This window comes from Drosophila eugracilis, unplaced genomic scaffold (genome assembly GCF_018153835.1).
Source record: "Drosophila eugracilis isolate 14026-0451.02 unplaced genomic scaffold, ASM1815383v1 contig_974, whole genome shotgun sequence".
Taxonomy (NCBI): domain Eukaryota; kingdom Metazoa; phylum Arthropoda; class Insecta; order Diptera; family Drosophilidae; genus Drosophila; species Drosophila eugracilis.
In genome coordinates, this window is record NW_024573893.1 from 852,461 (window position 1) to 867,694 (window position 15,234).

The window sequence follows — 15,234 nt, forward strand, 5'->3', positions numbered from 1 at the left end:
TCTTTCATTTGATCAACACTCTGGTGCGAGTTTGGTCTGTTTAATCTCCTTCGAATGCAGCCTAACAATAAAATGCTAACATGATTTGCCAATTTAATGAGCCCACGAGCCCGAGAGAAAATTGGCTAATACCAAACAGAAGGACAATTCTACATGCAGGGGGAGGCCTAATCCTCCTGGCAAACACACGAACACCTGGACACACAGGACACTGAATACCGAATAGCGATACACCGAACGGACACCCAAACGGCAATGTGCTCATTGTCCACGGCAAACATTACATGAGTTGCTCTGGAAGGAGCAGGCCGAGATGTAAATTTTTCAACACACTAAACACAATAAACATTTGCACACGGCCGCAGGACATCATGCTCAGTGTAGGTGGGTTTGATTGTGTGTGTGTGTGGGACACGCACATGTCAGGACAAAAAAAGTGCTGATAGCATTCAAGGCACGCAATCATTTGCCGAGGGCAAAGCTGTTGTATATAAGAGTACACTGGTAAAAATGAGTAATAAACATAATTATTTAACATCGAGCAAAAAAGGGAGATATTTTACAAATATCAAACGAAAAGAAACAATTTCTGTAAACTGTGACATTTTTATACTCCTATAACAGTTTTTTTTAAGTTATCAAAATTAGAGTCTCTTTTCTGATTATTAAAATTCGTTTACTTATTTGAGTTTATTTAATTTAGAGATTCTACAACTACTAACTTATCTTGTCATATAATACACAAAAAACAATTTTTACTGCACGCATGACATTATTTCAAACAAGAATAAATTTGCTATCAACTAGTTTTTCGAATATGAAAAGAACCTTTTCTCAGTGCATTAGATAGCAGGAGAATATGGCACAGGTAAGTCCTGCAGTCCATTATCGGGCAGAGCTTACTCTTGTATCGTTTTCATCATGGCACACATGTCGCATTCTGTGTCTGCGCCCCCTTTTAATATGCGCCCTATTTGCCGCCTGCCCCCTTTATAAATATGCACACAATTATCTTGGTAGAAATGTCACTTTGGCTGATTGTTTGGCAGCCTCTTGTTGCCATTTAATACGCATATGCTACTCATACTGGGATGGCTGGGCTGTGTGCCTAGGTAATTAGACAGAAAGTGCCCCCTTTCCTTCCATTTAAGAGGAAAAACGAGAGCTTAACGAGAAGTTGGTGGTTTGCAACCAGACATCGCCGGACTCAGACAAAGGTCAGTGCTCCTATCTGCTGGCTCCTGGTTGAAATGAATTGATGGCAAATGCGTGTATGTGTTAACTGTTCGGAGTCAATTAGTTATTTGTATGAGGGCAGAATTATACAAATATAGGCACTGAATGAAGACAAAGGACAAAGGATCTTTCTGGGTATACAAGCATCAACGTCTGTTCCGCCAGAAGTTTAAATTAATGTCTTAAGCCGCATTCTAGGGGGGCTCAACTAGCGCGCATTAATTAAATTAGCCAATTAAAAGTTTTGGCAGGCTCACAAATCTCCACATATAAATGTATTTGTTCCAGGATTAATGTGAACGAAAGCCGTCGGAAACTTTGGTAAGCCTCGGACAAATCATTTACCCTAAAGCGGTATTGAAACGAGAATAAAATGGAAATGGGCTGGCTGGAGAACTTACCCCGAAAAACACACAGAATATTGATTTAGCGGTGACTTAGGCGTTTAGTTTATGGTTTTTGGAACTGTTGCTTCTTAGGTTTACGGCTGAAAGTTCTACTGTCTCCTTGGCTCACATCTTACGAACTCACACGCAAAACTGGAGGCAATGGCTTAAGGACAGCTCCTTATCGCCGCCGCCTCGCGTACCGAACCAAATGAAATATTTAATTGTTTTCTTCGTATTTTTTGTTTTTTTGTTTTAACACACTAATCGTAAATTATTATTTTATGTAACTTTCTCGTTGTTGAGTTGCCTTGACGGTTAAATAATTAATTATTTGGCCTGGTAGGCTCTCTCCTCGGCTTTCTCTGGTGTTGATATTAATGGTGATGTTGCTGTTTTTGCTGAGTTGTGGCACATTGCTTCGTTGAGTTTGAACTGAGCTGAGGTCCTGCCAAACAGCCGCTTTTATTGGCCGCCCTCCGAAACTCACCACACACAGACATGCTGGCTGCCCGCTTTCCGCTCCTTTCCCTCTGCCCGCCCATGCGCCCGAAAGGATACAAATATTTACAGGTGCGCTGGGGTCCTGCGGGGTGTGGTGCCCTAGTGTCGAAGCTTTTGCATCACTGAGAAAAAATCGAGGTGCCCGTGGATCATTTTGTTAAACTGAATTTTCTTTACGACTACTAAAAAGCAATCGTTTCTGTTTAAAACAAAAAGTAATTGTTTTTAAATTTGATCTAAAAAACTTTTTTATTTAATAAGGACCCATTAAAGAGGATTTATCAAAGAAATATAATCATTTTTAAATTAGGATAATGGACCTTTATTAGTCAATATTTCCTTTCCTTAAGTTATAGCTTTTGAGATAATTTTTCAATAATATATCTCCTTTCCTAATTTGGTCTTTTGGGCAATTAAAAAAACTACAGCAAGTCTAATTTTTTTAGAGCATAATATATAGACGCATGACAACCCTAAATCCTGAGCTTTTTACTCTCTTTTCGAGCGGGAGAAAGCTTTTACGTTTCAAAACAAAACTCACACACAGAAATCCAAATCAGCATCCATCCCATCCTTTTGCGTGGGAGCGCGCACATGGCCAAAAGCCGAGTACTACGACTTTACAACTGTGGTGAGTTGGCCGCCAAAAGTTGTTGTTCCGGCCAAGTCGTGTGCATTGCGAAGAAGAAGCACAATAGGCCGAAATGAGCTTTGTGAGTATGGGCCAAAAGAACGAGGACGATAGCGAGATAGAGAGAGAGAGAGAGCGTAAAAAGAGTCGAAGAAAAGTCCTAGGGAGAAGGCTGCGATGAAAACAATGCAAACAAAAATTTGCGCTTTTACGAGCAGCACAACCATCATCGACATGAGCATCAGCATCAGCTAGCTGTTTTCCCCATCCCAAAGACTGCGTTTCGGACTGTTTTCTTATTTTTTTTTACCAACCCGTCAAAGGTTTATCCTTTTTTTTTGTACCTCAGCTTGGGATTTAGGATTTGTCTGGTACGCGTAGATTCATCTGTTTTTCGCCCACTGCTTGGTTTGGTCTTCCCCATTTGCAGCTCCTGCCCTTTTTATTGGAGTTTACTACGGCAACAAATTGCCCACCGTTTAAGCCACTTGGGCACAACATGGCGTATGCGTAATTATAATTGAAATTTCGTGCCTACGCTTAATGAGTTCCCAGGCACTTTTTGGCCAGCTAAGGAATGCGAACGCCGATATTAACCTTTTAATAAAGCGACACCTTAAGGTCTATTTATTGGGCATCAAACAGAATTTTTAATCAAAATAAACGCTGTGGTGGTTGTTGGCAGGCACTAATGGTGCTAATCATTTGGGCCCCTCCAAGTCGTCCGGGGCAACCTGTCATTAGGTTACTGAATACTTTATATCACCAGCTGAGGCAGGGCAAGGTGGAAGCATTGCCAGTAATTCTTGAGGCGCCTTCAACTTGTTGCATAATGGAAACGCGTCATCAGAGCTCCAAACAAGGCCAGCGTGCACTCTAATGCTTCGCATTGTGCCAACATGAAAGCAATACACGGCGTATACGTAATGTTTTCATAGCTCTGAAGAGCCTGCTGCCTGCTCCAAAGTTTACAAAATAATTGCATTTTACTCTTGAAGCGGGCTTTGATGCCGGATTGACGTCAATCGCATTGGAATGAGATGCAATTGCATTCGACGAGCCTGGGATTAAGGATTGCATTGAGTTGAAATCTGTTTTAATGGGGTTGAGTAATCAGTTTAGTCATCGGACTTCTGTAAGCCCGAAACTTGAACTCGAAGACCAGCTATAAATAATTGATTTACCAGGCAATTAGCTTCGTTAATATGATTAATGGCAGGGGCATGCCACAATCGAGTTCATTTCACATTGACAGGGGAGGCGGTGGTTCGATTTATTGAGTCACTAAAAGCCACTGCAATCAGCCCGCAATAGCCTTTTGGCCCCAATATGGCCACCAAAAATTCACCCACCTACCGATTCTATTAGTTGGTATGGCCACCTCTACAGCGAACATTTTAAAAGCGTACATTATTGATGAAAAGAGCACTGCACGCAATAAACCAATTTATTGTCTGTCTCACCTGTCTGGTTTTTCCCCCTTTTAACCTTTAGTTCCGCTCTCCCCTCCACAGAGTGCCATTCGACATTGTTTTGCCTTCAAGCTGCTCGGTAATTTCATTTGGTAATTATATCCTGCAATTTGCTGCAACGCAATTTGAGAGTGCAAAACACAAGGACCGTGTTAGTCCTCAGGCAACAAATGTGAAGGGTCAGGCAGAAAAAGGTTTTCAAAAAGTGGGAATGGGTTGCAGTACATCAATCGCATCTAGCACTGTCGACTCGCATTCATTTTCAGCGGCAAATCGCAAATTAACAGTTCTAATTTCTGTTCTTGTCCGCTTGCTGTGCTTTTATGCTTATATCGTTTCATTTTTGGCTTACCGAGTACATTGAAAGGTATTCATGTGTGAAAATAATGCATCTGAATATTGTTTGCTAGTTTTCTTTACAAACTGTGCAATCACATTTAAAGTTCATATAACAATATGAGTGGAAACTGTTTAAACATTTTGATAATACTCGTATATATAAAAGCTATTCGATTATTTCCGATTATGATATCAGAACAAAGGAATAAGTTCCTTAGATTAAAGTATTTATTCTTCTAAATATACAAACTGTCAATTGCTTTAACAATGCATTAAAATTCTCTCAAAGTTATACACTCATCTTCTGTTGTAATCATAAATTATAATAGAATTTAAATTGGTCATCGAAGTCGTAAAAATAAACAAAATACACAAAAACCCACTGAAGCTAAATGAGCTCGACAGTACCAACCAAGAAATTAGCATTTAGTATCCGATTGCAACTAGATTAAATTAAGAAAATAAACTCACCTTCTCGTCCTTGGCGTAGAATAGCATATTCCGCTTGAGGCGAAAGTATCGACGTCGCCAGCGCTGAAAGGACCAAGTGTGCTTCAGCAGGAATCCCTCTTTGATGATGGCAGCCTGCAAAGAGTAACAGGCAAAGTGAGTGCAATTTCAGCTTGACTACGAAAGTTCTCCATCAGCGATTCACCCGAGGCAATTAGCAATTGATGAGCTGACACTGCACGAGCACGGAGTCAATGGGCCGAGGATGGTAATAATAATGAGGAGCATGTAGCAGACACAGATGGGACTGGGACTGGAGATTCAGGTCGCAGAACAGCGGCCCGGTCAGCAACTCCATGCCTCGCTGCGGGACCCGTCACTTGCAATCTTTGGCTGAATGTCAACAAATAATTGGCTGCAGGCTAACAAAGGCCAATGGCAAGTGGCGAGTAGCAAGTGGGCGGAAAGTGGGGGCGTCAATATGGCTAGCAATCAATTGTGCAAACAAAGAGCAACCACACACAGCTTTTGCCGCTATTCACACGTATTTGCGAGGTATAAAAGTGTAAATAAGCGTGGCACACGAAAGGCGACAAAAGTGACAATAATCTGGGGCAATTATACGACAAATAAACTTTTTGATTCTCGGGCGAATTTTTCGATATAGTGGCATAGTGGGACTGTAGAAATCGATCCGAATGCCCCAGGCTGCGTGCACAAAGTTGCAATCCGTTTAAGTTTTTGGGGTGGGGGGTCATATCCCCAGAGCCTGGGGCTAAAAAGAAATTCAGCGTCAAATAATAATGGAAAATCGTTGGAGAAATCAACGGACATTGCAACCAATCGAGTTGCAGCAAACCCATTTGCTTTCTGTTTGTTCAGCAAATGGCAGAAGGAAACGGAAATGTTTACTTAGCCAAGGAACTGAATGTTTACTTAAAGGATATTCGTGACTTTAAATGAATTTTAAGGAATAAGAACCAAAGAAAAGAATTGATTAGGAACCTTCTTTAAGTAAGGCTATTGACCTCGCAAGGGAGATAAAAAATTGAATTAAATTGATAATTCTCGGATGGACGGCAAGGAGCTAAGCCTAACTGTGACTAAAAATCAAAGTTAGGGGCTATCATGCCAAGATAAATCATCGTCAATCAATCATGTGGCACGGCCATGAGGCCAATCGCTGACACATCAAGTATACGCCAAAGTGGCCAAGGATAAAACCTGCAAAGCCAGAGTCCATCAGACAGCCAACAACAGACAGCTCGTTGATGATAAGCAAGTTTGAAATTTTCGTTAGCCGGGTATTGATTTTGATTTAACGGCACCTTTCCCCGAACCTCATACACTTTCCGCCTCTTTTTCCGTTGAGGTAAAAAGATACAAGATAAATAAAAAGGCCGGTCCATAGATATGAATATGACTTGCTGTTGTTGCTCACTCAGCCGGGCAACGTAAACATAACGTAAAATTTCCCAACCATGACTTTTCCTCGCCTTTTCCTTTGCCTTCCATTCGTTTACCCCGTCGCTACATTATACATGGGGATTAGGAGCTCTACTTCATTCCATTCTGCTCTGACTTTTCAGCTTTGGAAAACAAGAAAAACAGCTTTAAATTAAAGAAATTAGTTTCAGAGCTGGAAATTCCTTTGATAGCTCACGTGAGCCGCAAAACAGTTGGCCAATTGTGTGAGTAAATAGTCGTAAATAATTCAGCCTTTTTTCAACAAGCACGCGGCAAGAAAAGGAGCCAGACTCAAGGATATTGCGGCAACGGCCCACTGAAGACAATCCAAAGTAGAAGGCAGGGGACAAGAGTTGGCAAGACTTCTGGCTTTGTTTGTATTGTAGGTTTACTTATTCTTGGATTTAAATGGCTAAGAAGGTATACAGTCGGTGGAAAAAAGGTGTTGTCGGAAATTTCTTAGTTTTTTAGGGAATATTTAAATATAAACAAAAATATATAAAAATAAAGAAAAAAATTGTCTGTTAATCTTAAAAATAATAAAAATAGTAATATACGTATATTTTTAATAGTAAATCAGCTTACAGAATGAAATATGTTAGGCTCTAAAGGAAACCCATTATTCGAAAATTCCTGAAGGACTATTCTAAAGATTATGTTATTGTTTATGTTCCTAATTTGTTTACAGCCTGTTCTTAAACCCTTGCCCTGCACTGTGTGCCAACTGTTGAGGCCCTTTCTATTGTCTTATTGTCGCCGCCTTCAGCGTTGGCAGCACGCTAACCAAAACGCTGCCATCAAGCCCTGTACTAAGCTGCTTTTGTTTAGCATTCGCTTATTGTTTTGCGGTTTGACATGTGTAAACCCCACACCACCAACTATGGCCCACATGTGTGTTTGTGTGTGAGTGCTTATGGGGCCACGCCCCTCTCCACATGGGAGCACTTGAATGTTGCTTGTCTGTCACAATCAGGCAAATGTGTTTTGCTCAGCCCTTGAATGCCATAAATCACAAATAACAAATGCCTTCGCTTAAAGCCCAAATTGCAGTTGGACAATCGAGGGTGAAACGAAATTTGCCGAAATTTCAGCGGATAAAAATACAATGAGTATCCAAAGGGCAAAGTTGGGTGGAAGGGTCAGTGCAACGATGCGTATAATTAACATCAAATGGCCAGTAACCGGGGCTTCAATTTTGGCCCGGGAATATTATTCATACGACGCGGTGTACCAGGGATAGAGAAGAGGGTCGAGCCTTGGACGCTTCAAAGTGACACCAAAACCATAAAGAACCTAATTGAAGCTTTTCTCGGGCTTCGCGGAGTTTTTTGAGGGGCTTGCCTTTCTTTCTCTTTTCCATCATTTTGATTCTTTTATTCGGGAAACCTGGCCTCCGGGCAACTATGGCAACGTTTAATTAAAATACAAGAACGGTCCGCTGGTCCTTCCATTTTCCTCCTTTTTTTCCAGTTCCTCCGCGGGTCGCAAGTCGATACAATTTATTTAATTTCGGGCTACTTGGACAGCGTCGGATTACATTTTAATAATGCACTCAAATGATTATTGAAATGGGCGCCACGCTAAGCCGGAGCAATCACCAAATGGGGGCTGCTTTGACCCCTGACCTATGCAGCAGCGACACTAAAATATTTTACCGACTTCTTGAACTGCGCCTCTGACCTTTGGCAGTGGTGCAGCGCACTAAGGCACTCGAAACATAAACTCTCGACACACGCAACTCGCATATAAAGCAACCCCACACCGCCTCGGCTGCTGCTTGCCCGTTTGCCCGTTTGCATGCAACTTCCGCTCCAGAAACTTTAGCGAGGACGCTCCGTTGCACCGCCATGGTAAGTCCTGTGACAAAGCCGGAGGACTCTTGACACACGGAGAGAAAATGCTAGCAATTCCGCTTTGTTTTTGTGTTTGACCCATAACTATATATGCATTAAGAATTCCATTAATAGATATGTTTTTTAATATTCAATTTTGAAAACAATGTTTAAGCTTAAGAACCTAAGATGTCACTGCTAACTAGAAACTATATATTCCTTAATATGAAGCTGGTGTTAAGTAATTTTTGAACACAAACTATTAATAGAACAGAATAAAGAGTTTAGAGAATCTATAGAGTGACAGGGAACTTTGGAAACATAGCCTCCTAATGGGATATTTTCGTAGTGCAGTAGTATTTATCTAGTATTTAGTACTTACCATGTTGTTGGTGCACTTAGTGGACATGCGGCGCTGAAAGAGGCGCGCCGGCTCCGTTTCAATTTCCGACTCCGACTCGGACTCGTCGCCATCGTGGCTGATGGCTATGATCGGGATGATGGGGACCGGGGAGATGCTCCCGGAACTACAGGCACTGCTCCTTCCGCTACTCGGACTGCTGCGGCGGGAGCTGCGGGGGCTACGCTGCACGTGAAGGGTGTCCAGTTTTAAGTGGGCCATTGTCGGGATGTGAGACTTCTTTGCATATCCTTACACACACAATCGGGCTGTCACGTTGCAAGGACACGCAGCACTCAGCGGTGGACAATGCGAGGGTTCCCAGCGTTGAGTGGCCGCCGTGTAGCCGCAGGTGGCCGTCCCATTTGCAGCTTGTCCTGCTTATGTAAAAAGATTCCCCCAACTAGCCCCCTTTGGACACACCCCCTAACTAGATGGACAAAGGCAAATGGCCACACACACACTCACAGTTTTTGGGAAAAAAGGACTACGATTTTTAGTCCTTTTGTGTTGTTTGAAAGCGGCCAGAGTTTCTTTATTCAAATTACGATAATTGCACGACCATTCAAAAAGTATACATTCAATGTCAATTCAAAAAATTTAGCAAAAATACTTGCACATAAACACATGTATATACCATTAAATTTAACTACATATAATATATATATATTTGATTAAGCCACACTAACTAATTTGCAATGGGAAAAAGTACACCACATTCAGAGAAACAAACTGTCTAGCAAAAACTGCTGTACACCGAACACTCACAATTCACATTTAAATTCACATTGAAGATTACACTAACGATAATTGAAATTGCGTTTTTGTTCTTAATTATTCCGCCACTTCCTGCTTCCGCTCCCTCGTAATTGTATATGTAAAAAATTCTACACTAGCTTGCCGCCTCGAGTTATTGTTTCAGTACTTTGTCTATTTTTATGTCCTGGTCGGGCTCCACAGCTCCGCTTTGCTCCTTCTGTTCCTTCTGCTCCCCGCCGAAGTTTATTCGGAACTGACACCGAATCTTAATCTGAATCACAAGCTCAAACTGAAACTGCCGGAGCCGGAGCCGCGCGGCGAACTGAACGAGACCGCAACCCTCACTGTTCGCTGTCAGCTGCCGTGGTTCAACGCGGAGTGGGCCTGGCCGAAAGCCATAGGAAAAGCGGCAGGCGCACAGGGTTTCCAGGTGGCTTATCCATAGGATAATATAGAAAATACAGAGGATTTTATTTTAACATTTTATTGAATTTTATTGAATCGATAAATACATTATTTTAATATAAATTTTGAAATAAATCGAAAAACATGTAGGAAATATGCAATTTGGTTAGAAAATGAAAACATCAGGATATGAAAATAATCATTAAAGGTTTTTAAAATTATTGATTTGATGATTATTTTCATTTCATAATGATTTAAAAGGAACTTTTAATCATATAATTAGTATGAAGCATAAGTAGCAAAACATATTATACCTTTACGAATTTATAATTATTTACATGTTTTAAATGTTACCAATTTTAAAATTTTATTGAATTTTTGTATTCGTTATTTATTTATGGTTAACATAATTTAAAAAACATTGGCAACCCTGTCCAACTGAGCTAGCACGCAACGAAAATAAGAAATATTCATTATCCTTGCCAACAAGTTTTCGTACTCTCTGCACTTTCCACGAGAGAGCCGCAGAGAGATGCACAAATAGAGAGAGAGAAAGCTAAACACACACCCTCCAGGAGGAAAAAGCCGAAAAAGGACGAAACAGGACGAGCAAAACAAAACGCCGGAGAGACGAAGGATAAGAGAAAGCGCAGACGAGGACAAAGTAAACAGGAAAGCCGAAAAATGAACCGAGGAAGGAAACGAACGACTGACAGAGCGATGGCTACAATTACAAAGGAGTGCAAAGGCAAATTTGTATAGCGGGGGAAGAAGTGGGAGGTGGTATGGATGGCAGATGGGAGGTGTGTGCTTTTCCGGCCTTGCGCTTTGCCTTTCACTATTTGTTGTCTGCTGCTTGGCATTGCCGCTTGGCCTCCCCTCTCCCCACATCCTTATACATCATAGTCATCCATCCCACATTTCCCGGCGGGCATTACTCTTTGCGCTTGACTGCAATCGCCTATTTATTTTATTAAATTTTCACGTGCCCACACACCCACACACACTCTCACGTGCAGTGGGCATTTTTCCAGGACCCAAGGACATCCAATTAGGCGGCTGTGAGGCAAGCTTTTAATGCATTTTAAATGCGATTGAAGCCGAACTGAAAGAACTAACGCTTTTTGGTTTTGTAAATCCAATTTCGCAACGAACCGTTAATGACATAAGCTCCCTTGACGGTAAATTCATTTGCAGCTCGAATACAATTCATTAAATTTTCCATCCCGTCAACACCTTTGATCTCCTGCAATGGGCGAGAATAGTAAGGGACTGCGCTATTTAATTATTTATTTTGCCTCCGTTCGTTTAATGTTAAAATAAAAAAAAAAAATGTATATTATGGTGTATGCTTTATAAATACGAATAAAATGTTAAAACTCAATCAATGTATAAATTAAAAATGTGATAATTCATAAATATTGTGCATACATTTTTGGGTTAGCGTTCATTAAAATGTTGTTATTTTTTCAAAACGTTAAGTGACGATCTTGAATGTTAGCTTTTAGTTTAAACTAACTTAATTTTGAGATTATTGAAACTTGCTAAAAATTCATTAAGTTTTATGAAAAGAGGACTCTAACATGTGTAAGATGATCACATATATGCGCTATGAACTTAAAGTGCTGCCCACGCGTTTCCTCGTTGGCCGTCGCACTTTTCGCCGCCTTCCGCCAATATATAACAACATATATATATGTATACATAATGCAGCCGCTCCGCTGCTGGCTTTACCGGCAGCGCAGCTACGCGGCTTAGCCTAAGCATAGCCTTAATGATTTTGTACAAAACAGATATTGTCCAACAATTGGAGCGACACGTACATGTTGCTCACCAAACTAAACCATTGTGCTTTACACTACAAAGGATATTAATAAATATATGACATCAATATTTCACCACAATACATATATTTACTTCCACAATTATACTGATTTGACTATAAATTTAGCTACACTTTTACGGATGTGACCAGGAGGAGAATAAGTATGTGACTACAACTTTATAATATCCAGAGGGAGTTTAATGCGTATAGGATCTTAAGGAAACTTAATGTCAATTTTCCTCACACGAATCATAGACCCAATCTTGCCTCTCAGCTTGGACGGTGCCAACTCTTGCTCCCTGGAAAAACAATAAGTTTTATAATCTTAATTGGGTTTAAAATGAAATAAAAACCTAATAGATATTTCCAAAAGAAAATATTTTGAAAATTCATTAAGAATTTTAGGATCTTTAATGTTAAGATTATCAGGACTTACCCTTGGCATTTCAAGGCAACGCCGGAATCTCACCCGAGTCCGGCCGGCTTTCTCTCCGCTGAGCATCCCGAATTCGAATAGGGTGGGAGTCAGAATGTACCCTCCCCAGTTTTTTGGCATTTCGATCTCCTCCGGATGCTTGCCAAGCCAGGAGTTTAAGCGGTGAACAATCCGGGCAAAAAATCCTGAGCGAGATTGCCAATCAGCCGCAGCATAACGTGGACCATGGGTTATGCACATCTGGACCTGCCGTGGAAATCGCCGAAACTGGTCCAAGGCTTGCTCCTCTGTCAGCTGTTGGGCTGATCCTGCTATCCGGACACTACGCATGAGCGGGGCCCAATTAAAGTGCAGCGAAACGTGCGGGTTGGTGCTGATCTCACCCGCCTGTCTACTGCCCAGAGTCGTGAAAAATGTGATCCCGTTGGCGCTGACCTCCTCGATGCTGGTTAAACGCGTAACAGGCTCACCGGCCTTGTCGACTGTTGCCATGCAGGCGAGTCGTGGTCGGACCTGAGGGGCCTCTTTTTGGGCCGCCATCAGCCAGTTCTGGAAAATTACATACGGCTCTTCGTAGACCCGATGCTCTTCGCTGACTATGGTGTTAGCCTGTTGCGAAACATGACACACTTGCTGTCTTAGGCGACTCATTGATCCTGGCGACCAAAACGAGAACCAAAGTTTTTGTACCAAAACCGACGACATAGTAATTTGAAATAAGGTAACTAGTAATTTATTTTGTTATTCAAAAATATTGATTGACTAAAATGACTTTAGCTACTTGTGTCACGTACCGATCAAAGACCTTCGCAACATCTAATCGCTGAATTTAGTCTAACCTTACCGAATCTTCAAATAGAAAGTGCTGAAGTTTTTTTTTTATGATTTTACCCTCGATTTTGCACATAAGCTGAATGAAAGTATTCTTCGATTTAAAAGCATTTTCACCATTAATAGGTTTGGCCTAGCATTTATTCCGAAACAAAATTTAACAACTCTTCATATTAACTACATTTGGAAGACATTTGTAATGCATCTGTTACTCAACTGCAGATCTCTATGCTTAGGGAGCCAGTCGCTCGTAGACCCAGCCATCTTCTCCCTTGTGAACTAATTTGCCGTCAACTTCAGATTCTACTCCTGCACCTCGTCTGAACCGAATGCGGTCATGGAGGCGATCAGTCTGACCCTGCCAAAATTCAATCAAGTCGGGACGGACTAAGTAACCACCCCAGTTGGGCAGAGGAACTTCTCCATCGGGACCCAGTTGCTGCTTGATGCCCGCCTCCACCTCGTCCAAGTAGCTTCGCGATGGAATCCGCTGGCTCTGTGGACTGGCAGCTGCTCCAATTTGACTGGCCCTCGGTCGCTGGTGAAAGTACTTGAGGGAATCTTCTGGAGAAATCTTCTCAGCCACGCCCTCGATGCGGACACTGCGCCGCAAAGGAAGCCAGTAGAAGGATATGGCTACGTTGGGGTTGGACTTGATCTCTTCCGCCTTGCGACTTCCGTAGTTGGTGAAGAAAGTGAATCCGTCGGCGGTGGCTTCCTTGACTAGCACATAGCGATTGCTAGGCTTTCCCTCGGAACTTACAGTTGCCAAAGCGGCCGCATTAGGCTCCAGGATCTCCGGCGTTTTCAGAGCCAACTCCAACCAATCGCGAAACACACAAAAGGGGTTTTTCACCTCGATGTTGTCTTCCAGGAAGGCATCTTTGCGTTCATGGTACTTAAGTCGAAGTGCTAGTATGATATGGATAATAATTCGAATCAATCAAAATCAATGAAAATACTTACCTGAAAGTGGCACCTCTGAGGTTTTCTGGCTCATCCTGCGAATCGTCTGTAGGAACTTCACTGTATTTGTGGGATTTATCTTCTGATTAGTTGCACCTGCACAGAACACAATTTCACGTACTTATTCAAGGTCAGTTTTGAGCTTATCTGCTGGTGAAACCGTTATCTGCCACTAATTCGCAATTTTATTGAGAAAAAACATTTGCAAAAAACAGCTGATGAAGTTGCCGCTCTGTTAGATTTTGATATGATTCTGCCAGGGATGGCGAATGTATCGATTAAACGAACCGCAAGAAATCATATTTAAATGAAGTGGTAATAGTACCTTGGCCCTTTTCGTAAATTAAGCTATTGTTTTGCATTTATTATAAAAAAATGTTATTATCTAGTTTGCTTAAAAAATCAATCATTAATAAATTGCACAAACAATTGATTTTCTGTGATTTCGTGTATGAACTTTACTCAACAAAGGCTTAACTAGGCAGCAAATATAATTTTTTTCGTGTTTTTAATTCTGGACATCCATTGAACCTAAAGAATAGAAAATCGATTCAATGGTTAAAATTCTGCAACATATATATATATATATTATACCTACATGTTATAACTAGTTTTTATAAACATTTCGGTCAGTATCATTAAAAATTTAATCATTTTGATGGGAAATAATTTTTGCTTTTTGAAAGCGAATTATTATCTGTAATCGATTATCATCAACTGTTTCAAAGAGTTGCCGTACCTACAAAAAATGAATAAAAATACCTATGTTTGGTATTTTTGAGACTAAGAAATTTTCACTAGAGGGCTACAAAAGGATAAAAATACCATATTTTACCATTTTGAAAATAGGTGTCACCACTAATACTGAATTTGTCGCTAGGTGCCGCCACTGAGAATGTCTTAATTCTAACACTAGGTGTCGCCTAGGGTGTTCTACAATATTGTCGCTAGGTGACGGCTTTGTGGGTTATTCGATTTTGGCGTAAGATGCCGCCACTGATGTCAGTGCGATATTGACACAAGGTGACGCTGCTGAGGACTCTTCGATTTTGTTGGTAGATGACGCTTTGAAATTTAGCATTTACGGTCACACTTTGTTTTGCGAATAAAAAGGGAAGAAAATTCATTAATGAAAATAAACGAGAAATCATAATTTGTCGACATCGTTGACTATATATCAGTTATTGGTTTTTTTTATTCATAGTAAATAAATTAATATGTTAATAAATTTAAAAGCAACATTTCTATACCGCCAATTCGGAAAAAGGCCAAGTGAAATGCTAGAAATGTGCACA

At 41.0% G+C, this 15,234-nt stretch overlaps 3 protein-coding genes across 10 annotated transcripts in view; all 3 read right to left on the minus strand.

Moving 5' to 3' along the window:
• The window catches only part of LOC108115134 (diacylglycerol kinase eta), a 41,572-nt gene extending 31,774 nt beyond the window's left edge, over positions 1 to 9,798 (minus strand). For 7 of the 8 annotated variants that reach the window (XM_041819797.1, XM_017226423.2, XM_017226424.2 and 4 more), the window contains exons 1-2: positions 8,700 to 9,798; positions 5,040 to 5,153 (exon numbers count right to left, since the gene is read on the minus strand). In XM_041819797.1, the coding sequence (XP_041675731.1) occupies positions 5,040 to 5,153; positions 8,700 to 8,939 (354 nt within the window). In that variant the 5' untranslated portion in view covers positions 8,940 to 9,798. Of the gene's footprint in view, positions 1 to 1,637; positions 2,039 to 5,039; positions 5,154 to 8,699 lie in introns of those variants that run through there. The other variant, XM_041819798.1, reaches the window with a different exon arrangement.
• Positions 9,799 to 11,774: 1,976 nt separating this feature from the next.
• LOC108115179 (pyridoxine/pyridoxamine 5'-phosphate oxidase) lies at positions 11,775 to 13,014 on the minus strand. Its single transcript, XM_017226503.2, has 2 exons — positions 12,143 to 13,014; positions 11,775 to 12,005 (listed from the first exon to the last, which is right to left on the minus strand). Exons 1-2 carry the CDS (start codon positions 12,845 to 12,847, stop codon positions 11,937 to 11,939), a joined length of 774 nt encoding a protein of 257 aa, XP_017081992.1. The 5' UTR covers positions 12,848 to 13,014; the 3' UTR covers positions 11,775 to 11,936.
• Positions 13,015 to 13,096: 82 nt separating this feature from the next.
• On the minus strand, positions 13,097 to 14,169 carry LOC108115181 (pyridoxine/pyridoxamine 5'-phosphate oxidase). Its single transcript, XM_017226504.2, has 3 exons — positions 14,061 to 14,169; positions 13,940 to 13,999; positions 13,097 to 13,885 (listed from the first exon to the last, which is right to left on the minus strand). Coding segments are annotated over exons 1-3 (741 nt in total). The 5' UTR covers positions 14,062 to 14,169; the 3' UTR covers positions 13,097 to 13,205.
• Between the last annotated feature and the right edge of the window lie 1,065 nt (positions 14,170 to 15,234).

Excerpts from the sequence above, each read along its gene's own strand:
- LOC108115179 (XM_017226503.2), bottom strand. The coding sequence starts at position 12,847 with ATGTCGTCGGTTTTGGTACAAAAACTTTGGTTCTCGTTTTGGTCGCCA. Across the intron at positions 12,006-12,142 it reads GTTGCCTTGAAATGCCAAGG|GGAGCAAGAGTTGGCACCGT; the intron begins GTAAGTCCTGAT and ends TTGTTTTTCCAG.
- LOC108115181 (XM_017226504.2), bottom strand. Across the intron at positions 13,886-13,939 it reads CTCAGAGGTGCCACTTTCAG|CACTTCGACTTAAGTACCAT; the intron begins GTAAGTATTTTC and ends ATATCATACTAG.